The following is a 22,818-nucleotide window of genomic DNA, read 5'->3' on the forward strand; positions in this document are numbered from 1 at the left end:
ATTCGTAATTGCGTTGCATCAGCGTTCTGGCTTTACTCGTTTAACGTACTTCGTTATCTATCTAATTAAGATATCCACGAACAGTATACAGATAAAGAACATTTAATAAGTCCATCTATTCGTTTCATTGTTCTTCCTATAAATATATATGTATGTGTATATATATATATGTATATATATTTTATATATATATATATATATATTTATATTGTGTGTGTAATATTTTATCGTATTTAATATTATATTTTAATACTTCGATAAAAGAATTTCCTCGAAACTGTCTTTCTCTTTCTTTCTTCCTCGCATCATCCCGAAATTACATATCCGTACATTCACACAACAATATATATATATATATATATACTATATTACAATAAAAGAGGATATGCCGATGTGATTTTTATTTCGATTTTTTCGGTCTTGCGCCTTTAACGCGGGCATTGGTATGTGCAATCGTCAGCTACGTGTATATAATCTAACGCGAATACGTTTAGAACCATGACGAACCAAGTGTCTTCACCATATTCGAATGCGTTCTTACCGATCTCTCTATCGGATACACAATCTCTCTCTCCCCCCCATGTAAAAACTAAGTCATATCTAAATATCGCTACGTAATTACGGAAATGTTTCATCGAACTTAGAAAATGCATCTCTTCGATAATAGGCTTACTCGACGTGTCAACGAAGAAAAACTGTTCAGCGCGGCACACGGCGCAGTACTATCACAGTTAATCCTCACCAGGAAAATTCAACGTACGTTCGTGTCATTCTAAACGCAATTCGCGTTTCGAACAACTCTCATCTAAGCTACATAATTATGCCCGGCTACGGGACTTCAAGGCGAAGAAAAGCGCCCTGTCTACGCGCAATTCAGACTCAATTTGTCCCCTTTTTTTTGCATAAAAAAGTAGACAGATATTTACTTAAACAACATTTAACTTTTGCTAATGCTCGTGGAAAGGACGCTATATCGGAATAACACGTGTTGCATACTCAGCGAGCATATTACAGGAAGTATGATACAATTTACGACTCCTATTTATAGTGAGACGATTCGAGTGACAATCAATGATTCAAGATTGATTGGGCCTAACAGAAAAAAGCAGGATACATTAGCTTTGTTTCTTTTCTTTCTAGGCATATTACATGGTATTTACAAAATGTTGCTTCGTTCTTCTTAATTCCATTTGGAATCCTGAAACAGTCATTTATAATCAGCTTTAGTATAAAAATGGAATGTCATGTTACGTAAAAAATTATTTAACTTAATAACTTAATCTATTTTTTAGTCATTAATAATCGATATTTACAGGGAAAGGATTAATCTTGAAATGTTTTCCTTTTCTTTGCGTCGAACAGATTGATGATAATGCTGCGCAATGATAGAGAAAAGGTAAACGTGTGCATTATTAGTAACACGAAGCAATCAAGTTTCGTCCATTGTAAAGTCCATTTTAGACAATCCATAATTTAAAATAGAATTAGATATAAGATTTATATTTATATAATTTAATACAAAAAACATTTACTCAAAATAAAAATTATATCATCTTCATACAAAAATGCGCATACTATGAAATTTAATAATTTACAGCTTTGGGAAAGGTACTCACTGAATGTGCGTATGTGTGTGTGTGTGTGTGTGTGTGTGTGCGCGCGCGCGCGCGCGCGTGTGCGTGTGTGTAATGTAAAAATAACAATATTATAATAAATTCAACACATAAATTAAAAAAATTTTCTAATTTCGAATTATAGATTATCTTTAAGATTAACAATTCGAAAATCTCGAAGAGTTGAATGTTACAAGACACCTGTTATTAATCACAAATACATAAGTTACAAAGATTATTGTACATTATTAATCTCCAGCATTAGAGCGACACCCATTCAAACTGTTAAAAAGAAATATAAGACTTGTACAAAAATGCAATAAATTCAAATTTAAGAAGTAAAATATACAATTACATAAAATTACACCATCACAGATCCAATTTTTGCCTAAACAGAATTTAATAAAATTATATATACTAAGCTATTCTCGAGATTCCTCGATAAAATGGAGGAAGGAAATTCAGTTTTGATTATCCGTCAAAGTTACAGATTGTCGTATTATCCTTAGTCGGCACACGTTCCTTATCACAGATCATTCTATTATTACGCCACGACATCTTCAGCAACGACACGACACACAGAATGATAAGTGAAGGTAGGTACCTAATCCCTTCACAGAGCACCAAAAGGATCGAGTTGGACAGCATTGCCTTGTGGCTGAGCTGCTGCAGCAGGTTGAGGTTGTTGTTGCTGCAAATTAGGACCGGCCATCATAGGATTTGCGCCGGGCATGGCCATCATGGGCGCAGCTCCTCCCGCAACCATCATACCGCCACCGGCGGCGGAAGCACCTGGGATAGTACACATCATCGGCCTCATACCCTGCATACCCTGCATACCCTGCATGCCCATCGGCATACCTTGCATACCCTACAGACACCAGAGAGCGAGAGAAATGAGATATATGTACAAAAGGAAGCGTGTGCCTGCGAAAGTTTAACGTCTTCCTTAATGTTAAAATAACGATTAGTCCGATCGATTATTTTTACATTATGTAAACAATTGAAATTTAAGCAATAGCTGGAAAAAAGAAAAATACTTAAAAGGGAAACATCGAAATTGTTCTTCATTAATTTTGATAAGGTTTATATGTGTTGTAAAGTATCAAAAAATATTAAACTCATATTTTTTATCTGCTTATCTCAAGATTTGAAATAATCTCTTGAAAAAAATGGATTTTTTTTTCATTTATAGCGAATATCTTTAAAACTGAGAGATATAAAAATTGTTTCATCGAAAGTTTTATGATATTTTATGCTTTTAATATAATTGCATATTCATTTTTTGAAAATATCAAATACTTTAATTTATTCTTACTTACAGGGATTGTTTCAATCCTTCATATAAACAGACAAAAAATATAGATTACTACTTCTGAGGCTTTAGAATTTAGAATATATCCAAAGTCTATTAAAATCAGTGAGAGACGGTTCCGATGGTTTCCTTGTTAGATTTCTTCTTGTTTTATCTTATAGATTACTCTGAAAACAATAGCAACCATTAGTTTTAAAAGAAATGTCATCACAAATACATAATCTATAAGATAAAATATATATTATAAATACTTTTTTTCTTCTAACAAGACCAGTCTCTTCCTCAATTCTCTTTTTATATTTGCGACGTTTTTCTCGCAGGAAATATAGTGTAATATCTATCTATAGAATAGTATCTATTCTAATATATGTTACCTGTACATCGGTGTAATAAATATTTATACACGACCGCGCTTTGTATAATCCTAAAACTTATCTATGTTATCTAGAGATTAACACCGCAAGCAAATTACAGCCAAGTATAGGGGGAAATAAATCTGAATATCAATCTATAGGAATATAAATAACTGCGATAAAGTACTGTCTACTACATTCTTGAAACGTGCGCTAAAAGTACATATCGATGCATAAGCACATAATGCGAGGAAATGAAATGAGATGTCGAATCGGATTGTCATCTTCTGACGATTCGTCGCTTTGCCACGTGAAATAAAAGTCATTATACGATTTGTACAACGATTGTCATTATTGACAGAGTGAGTTAGTGACAATTCGTGTTATCATACGCTTATTCTTGTGTACAGAAACTCGTGATCCGATGAGGTGAGATGAGTTTGGTGCTTTATTAAGTTAAACATCTCGTTAGCTGCATGTGAAACAAAGACGTTCGCGATCGTAGGACTTACCATCATCGCTGGCTGTGAGGGGAAAGCTATAGTCGTGGTGCTCGTAGGTAGCAGTTGCGTCATTCCTTGGCCCTGCAACATAGTCAATAACATGCCATATGCTGTGCATGCAAAACGCACTCACCTAAACGGTGCTAATTGACGAGAAAATTGTCGTTACGATATTACGAAGAGAGCAGAAGAGTCCCATGGCGGACGAGACGGCTTAATGATAAACTTACATCTTAATATGTCTAGCTAAAGATACGAAAATGCTATGTACTTAACAGATTGCTAACAAGCTAAAATAATTTACTAGTCCGCGTAGGATTCCTACGTAAAATTGAAATGATACCGTAAGGAACAAACTAAGTAATAATCTACAATTCTGAATGAGAATAATCGAGTTTTATTGTGGGACCGATTCTTTGAAAATAATGCATAAAAATAGTGGGTGTGTACGTGTGTGTTTTGGTGTATTGACAATCAGAAGAAACATGCGGAAGATACTTTACGACAACTAAAATAGAAAGGCTCACCATGGGCCGATATCCAGCACCAGTAGTAGCCGCCATTGGCTGTGGTGACCATCCGCCGGCTGGACCACCCGTTTTCGCGGCATTCTTCGGGGAGTTCCACTGCATTCCTCTGCAAGAGAAAAATATTTATCAATTCGTCGCTTCATATGTTACATAAACTCAACTTCGAAACATTCTATGAATTATTTATATGAATCTATTATCATTCTCATAAATATATTAAAATTTGCATAATCCTAGAAATCGAATCGCTCATAATAAATAAAAATGTGATCATACTTACTTAACTTGCTGCTGTGCGCTCTTATTGATGGTCAAGTTTTGTGCAAGGCTAGCTAAGCTGCTGTCCAAATCTCCAGTAAGGACCTTGCCGGTGTTGGCTGCACCGACCGGTTGCCCTGCTGAAATGAAATGAAATTCAAGATACTCGTAGACATAGCATCACATTGTCAAAATTCCTAAGCAATATTTATAACGTCGAGCAAAGATACAGATATAAAATTAAAATTTTAAATAAATCGCGAAGTTTATATAAATTTATAAATTTATAGAATTAAGCATAATTACTAAATGTATTTCCTGATAAAATAAAAGGATTTAATCTTAAAGGATTCAAAACCGTTATTAAAATCTCTATAACAGCGTGCTGTAAATTCTCTAAACAAAATAACTTAAAATAAGAATTATGTATATTGTACAATTAAAGTCACGAACATGCAAATTGTTGTAAACAAATTGAATTGCAAATTATGTGTGAAAAAAAATAACGATCAGAGGTTATCGTGTTTTATGAATATACTTAAGCAAAAAGTGATGTAATCTAGTCTATTTTTCTTCAATAATTTTTGCGATGTCTAGAATGTTATAAATAACACAGGCATGCTTATCTACTCGTGAAAACGTTAAAATTAATCAGAATTATCTAATGCTCTCACGTGCTTAAGTGTAAATACTTAATATATCTTGCTGATCGGGCAATATATATAAATTGAAAAAGCAATTCCTTGACAACACAAAAGTCCAAGAGACATCTCGTAGATATCTGAAGATTATCTTTTAAAAATCTGTATGTTTTTCTAGATACCTTTTAGACTTTCACGTTATTTAGGATGCAATATCGCGACGCAATCAGACCAAAAGGAGAAAAAATGAAAAACAAAGAAAGACTTAAGTCGGCAGGGTACAGCGAGTGCGATTATCATGCTATTGGCGTGGATTAGTTTAGGCATTCCCGTCACCTGACATCGGCTGCTTTGCCGGCGAACCGTACCCCACGGGGACTTGGGCTTGGGTAGGGATACCATAGCCGACGATCGGCGCACCGGTCATCATGGGTTGCCCGGTCGCAGGATCATTCATGCCGAACATACCGGCACCCGTCGCCGCAGCCGGCGGCATTTGTTGTTGCAACGGCTGCTGTTGGGCGATCATCGCAGCTTGCTGCTGCTGAACCATGGGTGCTGGCCGCGACGGAGACCCACCCAGTGCCATACGGATACTGTCGTTGAGATCATCGAAAGCGCTCTTGCCAGCAGAAGAGGCCGGGGCCGCTGCCGCCGTTGCCATCGCTGGCCTACCATGTGACGCTCCGTGTGTCGGAGACAGTGCACGCGGTGCGGCACCGTTCGCGGCAGCAACGGCGGTCGCGGGTGGCGGTGGTCTAGGTGGCGGCGTAGCCGTGGACGATGTCTTGCCGGCGACTGAAGGCGCCGCCGACGCCACCACCTCGGCCGCCGCAGCATCCCCGTCGCCGCCGTTTGCGGGGGTCCTCATCGCGGCGGCGGACCCGTCACCCCCAAAGAGATCCGTCTGACCGGCACTGAAAAGGTCTCCGGCTGCTACCGTTCCCGTCTGCACTGCTTGCACCGATTCACCGCCAACAACGCCGCCGGCGTTCTGATCGAAGAGCCCGAAGGCGCCTGCGTTCGTCGCCTGCTGGCTGCCGGTGGTACCGAGGGACGGGAAATCGGACATGAAGGGATTAGGTACGGACGCGGCCGTTCCTGGGGCGCCAGCTTGCGCAGAAAGTGATCAAGGTGCATAAGTTAGCTTCCTCCTCTTTCGTGCCCGGACGAAGTAATAATGTAAAATATTTTGCAATTGTTACACCGTCACCCGTTAATACGTTAATTAAAGAAAAAAAAAGAAATATTCAAATACAATGTTAACGCAATGTAGCTCGGCTGCATTCTTTTATAATGTCGCGCGACAACATTGCATTTGGAAAATGTATCGAATAACCAGCGCTTATTAGTAGCCACAATATAAAAAAAAATGGAAAAAGAAAGTAAATTATCATTGATCGTGTGTTCAAGAGAATGTTTATTTTACAACGATTTGAAGTTTTCATCGATAGATAGAAATTGCTAAGATAGGATTATTCCTTTGAATCTAAAAATACAATAAAATCAGCACGAAGACAACGTCCAATAATTGCAAAATAAACATTTTGTTAAACTGCCATTACTATTATTGCAACAAAACTGTTTTTGTAGCTATAAACGCTGTTTATAAACGCTGCTTCATCCGGTACATCTTTGCCTATAGCGTTAAACAGCAAGTGTGATTGCTCAGGCGTACTAAGTATCTAAAAAATGTATAAGATGTATGATGCAAAAGATATTATAAAAATGACCGCAAAAGTTCTATGATAGAAAGAAGAAGAGAGATGTATAAAGACTGGCAGAGAAAAAGAAAATAAAAGTAAACGGAATTTTTCAATCGTGTGAATGTGTTTGTATAATATAATCCCGTTTTATATGTCTACTTCGCTAGTGAAGCACTTACTGGATTGCTGATCTTGATTTCCGAATACGGAGGAAAAACTATTATCTGTAACAAAGTTATTATTTGCTGGTGGCGCAGTTGGCGCGAAACCTAAAAGAAAAAAAGAAAATGGAAAAATGAAAGAAAATGAATTAAAATAAAAGGGGGAAAAATATCATAAACAAGCGCGGTGACGAGAGAAGCAGCGATGATCACTGAGACTATATCGATTTTTAAGTGCTCGTGCTCACCAGTACCGTTGGTCATCCACATGTTGTTCTGCATCTGAGCGGCGGGTTGCGTCGTTCCTGTAGGTGGTTGTGCTCCGAACATGTTCGCGAACGGATTGCCCGCAAGTTGCAGTAGATCATCCGATGCCTTTTGAGACGACTGTTGTTATAACAATTGATTAGCTCGCTTCAAATGGAATCACTCTTAGATCAGTTCTTTTTGGTTGAATTTCTTGTATAATAATCGTTCGTTTTTCATACTTTTCTCTCCATTGTAGAAAAAATAAGTGGAAAGATGAACGCAAAAAATTCAGTTGAAAAGAACAGACCAGTTGTCAAATGAAAGACATAGACGTACCTGGCTCTCGGCTGTTGCACCAAACAAGTCCACAATCGGTTGATTAGCATTATTGGTTGGCGAACTGAGGAAGGGATTCGTGCTAGTACTTGACGGCGATTGTACTTTTGCCTGCAACATATACATTAGAAATTAATATAACATTTATATGCAGGAAATCGCAATCGAAGAAGAAATTGAAATGAAACAAATATCTAAAACTTAAATAGAAAATTGATACGTTAAAATGATAGTAGCATCGCAATCTAAAATTTTTCCATCTGTCACAGCTTTGTTTCTCATTTTAATTAGTAATACTTTGCGCGAACTAGTACCTTGTATTGATTCATGGCAGCTTCCTCTTCCGCGAGAGCTTGCTGTCGCAACGCCTCGTCGATATGGCCATTCCCGGTTTGCTCGAGCCGCGCATTGCTGGCTGCTGTTCCGAACGCGTTACTGGTGGAAGACAGGGCGGACACTCCCGACTTTACATTGGTTCTATTGCTGCTTTTGGGCGATGATAGGATGTTGTGGTGTCGATGGATGGAGAAAAGAGGACGGACAAGAAGAATACGGAAGGTCCGTTTCAGCGAGTTCGTAAAATGTGGCGAGAGAGAGAAAGGAGCGTAAAGGAAAATTGATAATTGAAAACAAAGGAGAAGAGACAAACAAAAAAACAAAAAACAAACGGTGTAGTACGTATAGATGTAACAATGCGTAAAAATGCATAGTGTGCATTACCACTCGCACGCTCGCATGCATCCTTTCTCTCTTTCGCGCACGCATACACACTCCTTTTCTCTCTTCTTTCTCACACGCTTTCGTTCTTCTTTTACATTTCTTTTTTTACTAAATTTCCTAATATACATATATGCATTTACAGGTGTTCTATATTTTGTAGTGAAACATGGCATCAAGCTTGTGTATACTCAAACAAATTATATTACACAGTACATATTGATTTAGAAATTGTTCATTTTTCAATAGCATACTATAAGTATGGTGAATTTACTACGATAATAAGCGAGATAAATATATATGTGCATTAAAATGTTATTATTATTTTAACACTGATTGTATACTTCAATGAGTTAAATATTTATTACAATAAATGCCATTTCGTATCCAACAAATTTTACTATTATAGCCATCAATTAACATTATTCGTTATTAAATTTTAGGCAATAAAATTAAATCGTCAATATTATTAATTTCAATTGACGATTTATTATAGCACATGCTCGATAATCAATAGACTATAGGGAAACACGTCAATTATCTAAATACATTATCGTAAATTCATGCAGTATACAAGAGCGATAGAGATTAGATAGCGCAATAATTATATTTACAGTTTCAGTGAGAAACACACACACATATACATAAAAATTGAATACCAAATTTAGGAGCATAGCATGGATACCTAAAATAGGTCAGGATACAAACGTAAATTGAATATTCTATAACTAAATATTAAATATCAGAGAAAATTATAACCTTGTATCCAGGGGATACCATCTCGACAAATTTTACAAGTTGGATAACTATTCAAATAGAGAATATATCCAAAGATAGTACTATCTTCCAAAACCTTTTGTAACATTTGTTTAAGAAAAATAAAAAGTGACGGTATTTTTATGAATATAAAATGATCAATGAATCAACTTATCGTATTCGAAATAAAGGAACGTAATCCTGTGTCATAATTGTTACATGTGCATGTGCAATAAACGTAATATTTAAATACTCATAGCTTAAAAAGCTTGTAAAGATGTGTAGAAGAACGTGTCTTTGATTATCGGATATGAAAGAACAATGAGACGAAAACGATGGACTTTCGGGAAGTATATAGAGAGGGAGATCAAGTATATCGATTTCAATAGCATTCAACATAGGAAATTTTAAGTTATCCCTACATCGATTGTTATATGAGACTTAAATGAGTCGAATAAATGGAAAAAGTCGGCATACCTTGCTGATTGCGTTGGCGTGTTCGCGGCGGAGCCCTTCTTTCCTTCCAAGGAAGCGAGATGTTGTTCTAAGGCATCCAATAAACTACTCGGTGCCTAAAAAAATCATTTGTCCATTATTTACAGAACGTTATTAAAGTTTTTCAGTTAAGTGCAAAGTAAAATTTAGCTGTGCATATTTAGTCTAGAAGAGATTTCTCTCCGCTAAAATACATGCATTTATTTAGGAGAATTTGTCACCTTCATTATACTACTTTTTTCAATACGCACGTATTAAAAAACATAATTAAAAAAAACCAGTGTAATTGGCTCACAAAATCTCCCAAAATAAATATCGCCCAATTATCTATGCTGCTCTATACTATGCCACACTAACTCTACCTCATTAAAATAATATAATCAGAGATGTTATTACCTGTCAGTAATGTAAGAGGAAGAAACAAATGAAAATATTATCATACTTTATCGGTTAAATATTAGTTTTTTCGCTCACTCATTGTTAATAGTTCCTCAAACCGATAATTAAAGACAATTGAACAAACTTTTATTCTAAACAATATAGCGAGATAGCGAGATAATAAACTTTAAGCACACGTACCTTCGTCAGATCTGGTATGTCTCCTTTATCGATACCAACATTCTGTAAAGAAACGAAACATGTGCAATAACTATCTTTAACATCATTGATTGCTTTCACATACAGATCGTATAACTTACTTCCGCAACTTTCAGAAATTCCCCGACCCTGTCCATGCGTATAAGGAACTTCTTGTAAAGATCTAAAGCATCCCGACATTGTTTCTTGTTCATGTCGAAATATTTCTCTGGAAGGTTACCATAATCATCCGATTAATTGATCTATTCTCATGAGTCTTTGAATATGCATTTCTTGCCATAAAAAAAGAGACTATTGAATAGCATTACCTAACAGATTAATGATGCCATCATTATAACAGGCGAATAATCGGATAAGATCTCGAAAGAGGAGCATGAAGGCCATGTTTATGACGCCATTCGTGAGGTCGTTAGCCGTGCAATCAAATTCCAGCAGTGCGTCAAGTTGCGACTGCAGTACCGGCAAAGTTTTCAGGAGTTTCTCGGCATTCATTGTGCGTAGAGTGCCGTCTTCCTTCCTGCAATGTCAATTACGCAACGAAGGTTAATTCTCTCGTTAAATACAGCGAGATAAAATTTCAAGTGGTCTAGAAAAAAATGTTCTCAATACGTACCCTCTTTTTACTTTGCAAAAGTCAAACGCTACCGTCCTATAGGAGAGAGCCTTCTCGTTGAGATACTTGGCGTAGCGCCTGATGAAGGGCGACATGTCATATCCTGATGCACAGAACAGAACGATAATTACTCATTTGTATTCAAAATAAATACCGTAAATACAACAAAAGCACTAATAGGCATCGCCACGCAACAATGCGTAAAAGTGAAATTAGAAAGTCGCCGGTGCGATTGCATTAATTTCATAAAGTTATACAAGCGTGCAGCGCCGATTGGAAACTATAATTTTGTCAAACATCTTGTAAGTCTAATCATATATTTATAGTATTTGGTTGTAATTATCAATACACATCAATTGGTACATACATAGATTAACAGTTAGGTTCTATCATAATATCATAAATATACATTAATTTCTTGTATTCTCGCAAAGTTAGAACACATATATAGAACTATGAAGCATGGTTAATGAGTACCATTAATGGTAAAATGAGAAGGACGTTTGTGATTAGAACTCACCCACGCGTATTCCTGCTTCATGCCCAAAGAGATAGAAAGTTAGTCCAGGTTAGTAAATCGTACACATAGATGCCATAGATACATGGAAAAGAGAAAGATTTGCATTTCCCATACGGATAATAGCTACGCAATGCGAGAAAATCAGTAGTATAGAAATTTTTTAAAAGATTTATAATTAGAACAGAAGAGTACCGTTTCGTATTGTTTAATTTGTAATCATTATTTAAACAATTCAATAATTGCTATCGATTGATGTAACATTCAATTAACATTACGCTTAACGATCTCCAATTAGTGAATAAAATTAGATCTTCTGTAAACAAGTTCTCGACATAGAATCGAGATGTTCGCGATCGGCTATTCAAATTACGGCGTGTTGCAATTTTCTGTGCGACGCGTGCATATCAAATCAGCTCGCTCGATTATTGACACTTGAGTCTTTTGATGACTGAATGTCTACAATTTTTTTAGGCAGAAGTGGAGAAAGCCGTGCACATCGTGTTGCGATGAGTTTATATCGCAATGGTTTTGTTAATACGCAAGATGAACGTTAATTTTCCCAGATTAATCGCATTTCCAAATTTGGTTAAAAGATTAGTTTTTTTTTTAGATACGACACCATTTTCTTTACGGAGTTCGAAGAATAATTATCCTTTGTAAAAAATTAAAATTTTTAACAAAATGTTTATATTTGTTTGTAACTTTATCTTATTTTAAAATGATAATTATTCTTTTATAAGTTAAATTTACGAGATGCCAACAAATAACGTAACATTATTCATATCACACTGAGAAAAATGTTTGGTATTGTCACTGTAATTGTATAATAAAATAATAATGGTTGAGAAATTCATTTTTATAGTCATTACTGTTATATTGACTGCATTTAGTAGAAAAGATAATTTTGCAACTGTAAGATCTTTAATATAGATAATTCTTGCCTTTAAAATTCCTCACTAAATATAACCAATTATATTAAAGAATCCTACAACTGCAGTTGCAAAGCTACTTTTTCTGCTGAGCGTACCGACATTAGTAATAATAATTATGTTTATAGTTCTACCATAAAATATATAGTGGGCACCAAAAATGACCGTAAATTATAGTTAAATTATGGTAATTATGACCATTTTTTTCTCTCAGCGAATTTCGTAAAGGATAATGCTCCGTATCGTTGGCGTTTGTCAATTCTGGAACATATTGTGGTATCCCAAGAAGAACGCAAAGCCTCGCTAAAACGATCATTTACAAAATAATCACCTTGTACGCCGCTCTTGTCGAGGAAATTGTTGAGTTGAAACGTGCTGTTGCTGGACGCGAGATACTGCGTGAACCTCTGTAAATAGAAAAATCATTTCAAAAGAATATACGGAACGTCTCGCAAATTAGACCAGCGCCCGAAAGGTAATTACCTCGTTGCCATAGCACATCATGTGATGCACGGTGATCAGGGCCTTAAAGACTACCGTCCAGTTTGCAATCTGTGAGCGTTCTATCAGGAGATTAGCGAGCTGCGGTATGGAAACATTCGGTTCATTGGTGCAATGAATTAAATCTGAAACAAAAGAGAAAGAGTTTATTTTTTGGCGAATCCAAGTCCATCTTAAAAGTATTATTTCCGGAGATAAGAATGCGATTTTCGTGTGTGTGATTTCAACTTCGAGAGGAAACGACATGCAGATACGGTGCGAAACTTCGCGTCCAGTATAAGCTACAATGAGAGGCACTGACCTCCACCTTATAAGATTACAACGTAATTTACATATATATGATTCATAGCCATCACTGGCGACAACGCTATCGTATTGTGAGAATCTCTCGTAAACGCCTCATTTCCCCTTACCTCGGATTTCAAGTCACGGTTACGATAGACACGTATCTCTTCTCTACACTGCTAAATTCATAATGTTTAATACATTCATTATATCTAATTTGAAATTATGAATTTATAAATATGTTTCTACCAAAAATCGAGTAATTTTTAATAATTTTTTTTAGATTGCCACTCTTCCTATTCAATATGTCATCAACTTAATTAAAATAATGGAGTTAAATAATTAACTAGTAAAATGTATTAATCCAAATTTAGTTTGTTATTTTTAGTAAGTACATACATTAATAACGTTTACTTTGAAATTAAGCAATTCAGCCAGAGAAATTAATTAATTTACATTTTGCTACACATGAAATAACAAAATGTTATTTAATTCAAGAGATTTTGGGTTAGCTTTGTTCCTTTGATATTTAACAATGTATACATGTCCGTTAGTACAATATGGAAACATTCAGCAATTATATACGTGAAAGTGCGAGGTAAAAGCAAATCAATTTTGAATCGCGAGTACAATAAAACAACAGCTGCCTAGCGTAACACATTAAGTGTAATTAAGTCATTAATTAAAATCATCGACCGCTTTTTATCTCGATTCAGTTTGAATTCTGAGCGTAAGGCGAACAAAAAGGTACATCATAGCAAGTAAAAGATGCAGACGGATGCTATGGTGAAGTGGTCCAACCGATTCAGTGACTCGAAAATGAAAGAAAGAAAAGATGCGGCGGGATAATTTTAATTATTTTAGCAATTTTAATTGTGTTTAAATATGTTTCATTATTCAATATTTTAGTTCAAAAATAGATATAAGTATAGCATTTGCTGTAAATTATCTTTTATTTCAAGAACCCTTTAAACTTGTGTATAATGTCGGTAATTAATAAAAAACAATATAAGTATAAGAATTTCAGATTAATGAAAAAAATATTAGCATTTATTTTTAACTGAATATATAATAATACAATTTTATAATTAAAATAAAAATTTTCTAATTTACAGACTTTTTTTTAATAAACTTCCTATTGGAATAATTTTTAATCCAGATTCTAAATCGCTGTCAAACTTTTCACTTTCACAAATATAATACAGAAAAATGGCTAATTTTTTTATAATTTTTTCATTTCATCAAAAAATACATGTAATACATCCTTAATTCATAATTGCAGGATTTATGATCGCAAGATATCAACACGATTCCAGGTAAACCTTTTTTTAAAAAAGATGGAATGTCCAGCTGCATTTTTTAACACTCGGATGATTCAGATATTCAAAGATGATTCAAAAGACTCGTATGATTCAGCATTCGCATAATTCTCGTTGTCATTCTTCGTATTTCGCATTTTATCAACATATGCGTAGCAAACCAAGTGATTTAATAATCACAATCTACGATCTTTATTTTTAATTACAATTGTAGCTTATTGCCGCAGCAATTAATCTCAAAAGCAAATAACACGCTTGATAAGCGTGGAAGAATTACAATAATTAATAAAAGAATTTAATATCTTTTATTCATAATATAATTCCATTAAATTGTCATATACAGGCGTGACCCAGCATGATAAACTACGATAACCCACAGAAGACTTAAAAATAAAAAATCAAAGAGAAACATTATATTTTGATCGCGCACATCTGAATTAGTGTAATGTAAAATTTCCTTTTAATTTATAATTATATTTACAACAATGTAAAATGAGATATTCTACCTTATTAATTATACAATTCTATCCTAAAATATGGATTGTATTTACGACACATAAAATGAGATATTCTGTCTTACAATAATACAGGTTAAATACAATGAATCAATCTGTCTTATTAATTACATAATTCTGTCCTAAAATATGTGTCGTCTAAGAACAAGTGAAAATTCGATATTTGAAGCTTCCTTCGTCATACCTAAAAATGGGAATATCCGATGCTATCGATCACCGTGGCACGATGGTAACTCTGACCTGCATGTACCGAACTCGAAGCTCGCCGAAATCTGGCATGATGATAAAGCTTACGTGACGATGAAGTCATTCGCCACACGACGACGACGACGAAGTGAACGACGGCAATCTATGCGACATCCATCAATCGCGATTGATTAACGAAAGTAATGATCTACATCAGAAGGACGGCGATACCGCATAATAAAGTTAACAATTGCGTTGTCATCGGTTCCAAACGTGACAATATTCGGTGTCATTATTGACACGGTGGTCCATATTATTCGTCGGTTACAAACTTGATACACGGTTGCTATGGGCGTACATTAAGATGCAAAACATCGTTTTCTTTCAAACATTGCTTGATCAAGCAGAAATTTTCAGATATATTAGAGGCATTTTTTCTAAAAAAAAAAATTTACTCCAAATTGAGTCGATAATACGGTAAAAATGATCCTGCAGGTAATATTCTGCATAAAATATCAATAAAACATAATAATAAACGTACAAGCTTATCCATAAAAAATTGATATGTATTTAATATACACTTCCAAAAATTTCCTGCCAACAGATAATTTTATGGCAATTTTTGTCAATCTATTTTTTAATTTATACACGGAAAGAATGCTAAACTATTTGAAAATTTAATTAGATATAAATCTGAAAATAATTTTGTTAGACCATAAAATAATTATGTAGGAATCTCAAGTATGAACAATGCTGCAAAGTTTTAACATTCTAGCAACAGTTTGAACGTCCGACATAATTATTTTGATAGCTCAATAAAATTATTTTCAGATCTATATCTAGCTAAATTTTGAGATGCTTCAACAAAATCTATCAGTAGTATATAAGTTAATAAAATTCTCGTTATAATCAACTTAAAAATGTGATACTTTAAATACTAGAATGTATATTGTGAATTGGAACAAAAATTTATAATGTTACTTCATTTGTAACGTGTCTGCATCTGTTCTTAAAAAAAAAAAAATGGCAATTACATCATTCGATAGAGTAACGCTTCAGCTTTAAGAATCCGTTTTTTGAATTGTGATGCAATGATTTTTAACAAAGTTACGAGCAATCAAAATAAAAATGCTCCTATTTAATCCGCGATAATTCAGTAACAACAAATCTTAGAAATATTAAAAAAAAAATCATTTAAAAAAATTTGTAGAAAAAACTTTAAATTTCCCAGTTTGTCTAGCTTTAATTTCCTATATATTAAAATTATCAAACTCATAAAAACTCAAGAGGCATAGTGACTTCTCGAAAGTAGAGAGTTTATTAAGCTTTAAAACTCTCTTTTTTAATTTAAATTTCGTTAATTTTTAATGACGTTATAACTGCTTGAATTTTAAAGTTTGTAGTAGCGCTCCAAATCCATTATGTTCAATACTTGTACACTAAATCTGTGTCTGTAAAAATTCTTTATCTGATTGCAATTCTCAATAAAATTACTCATTGACACTAATGAATTAATATTTACGTAACATTTTAATACGAATTCTTATTGACCTACGATAGTGTTGAAAGTATAATCATGTCCGTTCACAATTAAACGATATCGTAACTACTCATATCGCGCTTGTTCATAATTTGCCGAGCATCTTGTCTACGCACTGGAGAGACTATGTTTATATGACCGACGACGAAAAAGACGGGGAGTTAAGCAATGTTTCGCCGCGGATAGTTTCCCACGCCTTTAATGTATCTCTCGCCCGACCGACCGATGATCCCGCAATATCGAAGTCACGACGAGAGGGCTTGGAATGAAAGTGCAACGCAAGAGCGAGCGTACGAAGGGGCACCGAATAAACGCGAATGAAGCAGTGAATCAGCGCCAAGTATTAAAGCCCAGCTATTCTATGAATTGCAACATTTCCATATATGATTATCGTGCGCGATAAATCTATTCGACGTTATCGCGAGATGCTTCTCTAATTGACGCGAAAAGTGATCTTGCAAACAAAAGGGTAAATTATTTGTACGTTATAATTATCCGCCCATTAATTTAAGCTTTCATCCAGAAACAGGAGGAGAAAAATGAGAATTAAACTTTTCGATTATTCTTTCAATAATTCTTCAAATTATTTTCTTTTCTTCTAAATACTATGTCGAATTATATCCAATTTGAGTTATTTTTTACCATTTCTATGTAGCTCGTCACTGTTTCTACTCAATAAGTCGTTAATTTAAGTAAACCAATGGTGTTAGGTAAATAATTTAACTGAAAAAATTTACTAAATTTGACTTAAAATTAGTTTCTTCACTATGCACACACGTTAATATAAACATTGTTTACATTAAAGCTAACTACAGAAAGGAATTGATTTACATTTTTTGACACATATGAAAATTGAAAATAACAAAATGTTATTTAATTCAAGGGATTGGATGGCTATTGCTCCTTTGATATCTAAAAGTAATAGACCCCTTAATATGGAAAACAAGAGTAATAAAAAATTAATGAGTGTATAATGAAAAAGGTAAATATAGATACAAAAGATAAATATAAATGAAAAAAGTAGATTTCGTACAACTTGGAAAGGACCTCGTACAAAACATAGGGAAAATGGGTCCCGGCTAATTTGGCTGAATTTGTAATATGTTGTAGTTTTGATCGTCCTGATCAAAAGCCTCCATGGACACGAAGTAAAATAATGAACAGTTTTTGAGTTATACATCAAACTCTTCCAAAACAGCGATTTTGCAGAATTTGATGTTACAATAACTCAAAAAATGTTCATTATTTCAGTCAAATTAGCCGGGACCCATTTTCCGTACGTTTTGTGCAAGGTCCTTTAACAGCTCATTTCAACTGTAAACAAAAAACGCAAGTTCAAGCAGTAATGAAGACATTTTACAAGACATCATTATATTAAACAAAAATTACAGTCCGTATCAGATGTAAAAGGTGTATGAGCGATTGCAATGAATAAACGCGATCTCTCTCTCGAGCATGTTGTTCGACCTTGCGAGGTTTCCTATTCTAATTATAATCTCCCAAACACGGACGGATTTAGCGTCCGCGTTCGCATCGTTGTTGAGTGTCAAAATGCAGACACGTTCATTCAAAGGACATCCGATTCATGAAAAACGAGATGCATATCCCTTTATTTTTATGGCTTCGACGAGCGCATAAAATTAAACTTATAATGTCAAATTATATCCTGTTTGAGTTAATTTTATTGAGTAGATATTTTATTAACACTAGAACCGCGAGTTTAAATTAACTCAATTGCGATTCAAGATAAATCTAGCTTTTTATGAGAGAAGGTTGTCACCATAAAAGTAAAATTACTTGTAATTTTTTACGAAGTCACAAAAATCACCACGTGCAAATCCAAATTAATTCGAAAAGAAGAATTAACAGATGCGACAAAAATGGCAGGTGCGGTTTTAGCGGTGTTAGATAAATAATACATTTGCTTTAGTTAAATTACATGTTGAAGTTACCACTGCGTCTACTCAATATGTTAATTCAATTAAAATAAATGTATTATTTAACTAAAGCATAATTTAATTCAAAAAGTGCTAAATTTAACTCAAATTTAATTTATTATTTATTAAGTGCATACCGAAGTGCATACGTTAATACGGACGTTGTTTGCTTTGGAACCACAAAAATGGATCGATTTACATTTTGACATACGTTGGAAATTAAAAATAAAATGTTATTTAACTCAAGGATTGGATTACCATTGATCTTTTGATACCTAACAGTATAATATGTACAGCAGATAAAGATCAGCGTTGATCATATAAAAAAGCAGTCCTGCCAAACAGGAAGAAAATTATCTTTTATACAACGTGTATTAAGTCATAATAACTGATAAAAAGCTGATGAATATATATATATAGAAAGAATGATTTTACTGAGATATCTCTAAACATTTGGCTAAATATAAATCGGAAAATAATTTGATTGTAAAACTATCAAAATAATTATGTAGGATGTTCAAATAATGAGCAATGTTGCAAAAAGTAAGTAAAGTTCCAAAAGTTTCTACAAATATTCTAGAAATCAGCGTTGAACATCCTACATAATTATTCTAAACATAAATTATTTCCACAAATCTGTATCTAACTAAATCTTTAAATACTTTAGTAAAACCTTTCTGTGTATAAATTTAATAATTCTGTGTAAAATTCTGTGCAAAATATTAAATATTAATGTTATCAATCCACTGATAATAACTCAAATGATATTCACATATATCAGCTGAGTTATTATATTTTTATCTTTATATACCTATTTTAAAAAAATATCGTTAATATTCTGATAAATAGGGAGGTATTAAATGTGAAATATTTGAAATTTAGCAGTCGCGAACAAAATATGTTTAACTGACACAACGAGTACACGTTTGTCCAGAAAATATAGCTGATAATACGCAGAGAAAGAGAGAGAAAAAGAGAGAGCTTTTATACAATAAATCCTCTGATAATACCGTACGATTAGCAAATCACAGGAGGATATTAAATGCGTATATAGTATGCTGGTAAAAACACAATCGCTATCTAGGCAAGCTAAAGGGGTGTGCACGTACTGACTGACCGACTGAATACATGTATATCTCCAGACGCGGACGGGGGCGTGTGCGATAACGCGTTTCGGCAACGCGAGCGATTGCTACAGTTGTTACGAACTGCAAAAAGCAGCTTGTGCCGAATGAGAAAACCGCAGAGCCTCTCGATCGAAATTGAGGTACCGATCGTCAGATACGTGCGGAATATTCCCAATCACTACGAAATTCTGATGGAATATTTTCCATGAAGCCGGAATCTAATTTTGTTCAGGAAACATTTCGATGGATAGAACGTTGCGTGATATTAAAATATTGAAATATTGTATTATCAAATATAAATTAAAATGCAATAAGCGTGTTTGTATAATAACTGGATGTAAAATATCATTAAATATGAGTAACTTTTCAATTATGCATCCAATTAAAATTCTGACGAAATAACGCAGTACTGGAACATTAAAGTTGCTGTGGAGTTAAATATGTATTGCATCGCCAAGCTAGATCCTCTTTGTAAAAAGATGAAATATATGTAAAATTAAATAACTATATAATCTTCGTGAATGTTAAGGATATATAATCAGGTATAAAAATGAATATTATATACATATTAATCAGTTCAATAAGGTCAATATTTACATTTAACAATAAAATTTTATAATTTGAATGAAAGTTTTCTTATTTTATCGTAATAATTATTTTAATAATTATTTAAAAAGAAATAATTTTGCTAAAGTATTTAAAAAGTTAGCTAGATGCAAATTTGAAAATTTTGTCTGAATCATAAAAAAATTATGTAGGATGCTCGAACGTAACACTGCTCCTCAGTTTGAGATTCCTACATTAATACGCAATTATTTTGATGACCTAACAAAATTATTTTCAGATCTGTGTCCAGCTAAATTTTAGATACTTCAAGCAAAATCGTTCTCTCCATGTGTCTACCTACTTCTTAGGTAATTTTTTTTATCCAAGTTCCAAATCACCAAACTTTTAATATTAATTTAAAAAGCAATATTAAAAAATCTGTAATTTTTTTAAATGTTTTAATTTTATTTCAAAAAATATGTCCTTAAAGATAAGGAACTAAATCGATGTGTGTGACGATCTGGAAGCGGAAATGTATATTTTTCTCTACAATATTTTTACCTCTGAATACATTTAGGTAGGTGCGGTAAGCTATTCCCCGTGGATGGCTCTCGCTATTTTCCTTTACTGCAGAAGATGACTTTATGTTGCAGTCAACTGTGCTAACGTGAAGTTAAGAATGTATAGTCGGCCCTTCTCCTCGATTCTCTCGGCGCACGGCTGTAATTCCCGGGGTCGCGACTCGTCCCTGGTATATTCAATTTATCTCTTTCTCTCTCCTTTTCTTTTTTTTTTAACTCGTCCCGGCTTCCTTCTCGTTCCTCGCTCTCGGTATCAACAGTCTCCGGTTCACAAAGGCCTTTCGCGCGCGCATGATTTGTACTGCTGGTTACATATAAGTATATGTAAGTTTAATCTGCACGGTACACTTATATTCCGACACGCTCGAATTCTCTCGACATATGATCGCACAACATTTGTAGGTATTCACATCCCACATTGTCGAGCGCGAAACGCGGCAGCTAAGTTTCCCTTTTCGTTTCCTCTTTCACGCATTGGAACGCAGCGTTATAATAGTAGGCCGAAAGATAGACTGAGAAACATACGAGTGCACTTAGCGTTAAATGCGGGTCTCGGAGCAATGGTGATTGAATCTGTCTAGTATATTCTATTCAAAAGACAGTTTAAAAATTCAATCGTAATAATAACGTATTCTATCTGTTATTTATTTCATTTTTTTTATAATATTTTCTTTACTCACTACTACGTATATACCTACGTATATACCTACTATCTCAGATTGTAACATCAAAAATAAGAAAACGCAATAAAAATTCTTGTAAACTTTATTTGAATAGAAATATTTTTCAGTAAAACAACAATTGCATTCAATAAAATATCTTATCAAATAGAAAACTGTCTTCTTGTTTTGAAGAGAAATTAAATCATATTTATTTCTATACGTTATTAATTTGACATTTATCATAACTGCATGATGAACATAGCTTATTTCGTTTCTGTTACGCATAATTCATTTCCAGGTATATTTATTAATTAACGAAACAAAAGAAGAGTTTTCGGTATATTATACAGTTCTGTCGATAGCATAAATGTTGTTTTATTGGAAACATATTTCCATATTGATACATTTTGTAAGAATTTTTATTATGTATTTTCTCACTTCTGACGTCACAATCTGAAACAGTGCTAGTGAATGAACAGGAGCCTTCGGCTGATCTTATATTCTTCCAGTCTCATATATCTCAATTTTATTTGTAACATTCAGACTTAATTTCTGCAAAAAGATAGCGATAGAAAAAACTTCATACAAAGTTCTGCGATAATTTTTTATATGGAGTTGTGAGTAAAATATGTATCAATTAAGTAAAGAAAATTATAGTATTATGATATAACGTGTGCAGATTGAAACGCTTATAACGGAATTCTTAGAATTCCAAAGCGGAACCTCATTTAGTTTTCGCAACGTTTTGTTTCCATCGTTCGCTGCGGAATCTCCGAATTTACTATTAACTTGTTCGGTCATTTCCGACAAAAAAAAACCGAAGAGATGCAGTTAGTTAAAAAAATTTGTTAAGTGCATGCGTCTTTTGTCTAACGACAAAATTAATGACGATGAGGATGGCGTGAATGAAAGCGATTTACTTTATGTAAATGCGGCAACACATTACATACAGAAAAACATTTTGCTATAGGAAAAGTGATTACTCAATTTACTTTTTCTCTTTTAAGTAACTTTTTCTTTTAAATAAGTAAGTGATAATCTTTAACAAACAATAATTTCTGATATAATCTTCAAATATGCTTATTGCAAATTTTAGAAAAATTCACAATTATGTACTCAAAATAAGAGTTTATTTTCTTTTGAAAAAGATTACAAAATTTATCGAAGACTTTATATGATATATAAGCGAATCGAATTTGTGTGTGTGTGTTTTAATTTAATAATCTCGATTAAAATATTGAACTTACTAGAATATATATTTTGAATAAATTTAAAATAATAACACAATTAGGATTCTCTAAATAAAAAAACTAAAAGTGTATATATA

General features: G+C 33.8%; 1 protein-coding gene across 15 annotated transcripts in view; it reads right to left on the reverse strand.

Moving 5' to 3' along the window:
- Positions 1–216: 216 nt before the first annotated feature.
- Positions 217–22,818, reverse strand: part of LOC108757101 (phosphatidylinositol-binding clathrin assembly protein LAP) — a 36,458-nt gene continuing 13,856 nt past the window's right edge. Inside the window, exons 2-19 of one of the 15 annotated variants that reach the window (XM_018501455.1) lie at positions 12,776–12,918; positions 12,624–12,699; positions 11,364–11,375; positions 10,844–10,946; positions 10,539–10,747; positions 10,332–10,438; positions 10,213–10,254; positions 9,616–9,710; positions 7,980–8,151; positions 7,666–7,776; positions 7,329–7,467; positions 7,099–7,188; positions 5,550–6,326; positions 4,595–4,712; positions 4,312–4,420; positions 3,794–3,865; positions 2,218–2,484; positions 217–1,198 (exon numbers count right to left, since the gene is read on the reverse strand). In XM_018501455.1, coding sequence (XP_018356957.1) covers positions 2,227–2,484; positions 3,794–3,865; positions 4,312–4,420; positions 4,595–4,712; positions 5,550–6,326; positions 7,099–7,188; positions 7,329–7,467; positions 7,666–7,776; positions 7,980–8,151; positions 9,616–9,710; positions 10,213–10,254; positions 10,332–10,438; positions 10,539–10,747; positions 10,844–10,946; positions 11,364–11,375; positions 12,624–12,699; positions 12,776–12,918 — 2,633 coding nt within the window. In that variant the 3' untranslated portion in view covers positions 217–1,198; positions 2,218–2,226. Of the gene's footprint in view, positions 1,199–2,217; positions 2,485–3,793; positions 3,866–4,311; positions 4,421–4,594; positions 4,713–5,549; positions 6,327–7,098; positions 7,189–7,328; positions 7,468–7,665; positions 7,777–7,979; positions 8,152–9,615; positions 9,711–10,212; positions 10,255–10,331; positions 10,439–10,538; positions 10,748–10,843; positions 10,947–11,363; positions 11,379–12,623; positions 12,700–12,775; positions 12,919–22,818 lie in introns of all 15 variants that reach the window. The other 14 variants (XM_018501460.1, XM_018501452.1, XM_018501453.1 and 11 more) reach the window with 14 other exon arrangements.

This window comes from Trachymyrmex septentrionalis, unplaced genomic scaffold, assembly GCF_001594115.1.
Source record: "Trachymyrmex septentrionalis isolate Tsep2-gDNA-1 unplaced genomic scaffold, Tsep1.0 scaffold132, whole genome shotgun sequence".
Classification (NCBI taxonomy): domain Eukaryota; kingdom Metazoa; phylum Arthropoda; class Insecta; order Hymenoptera; family Formicidae; genus Trachymyrmex; species Trachymyrmex septentrionalis.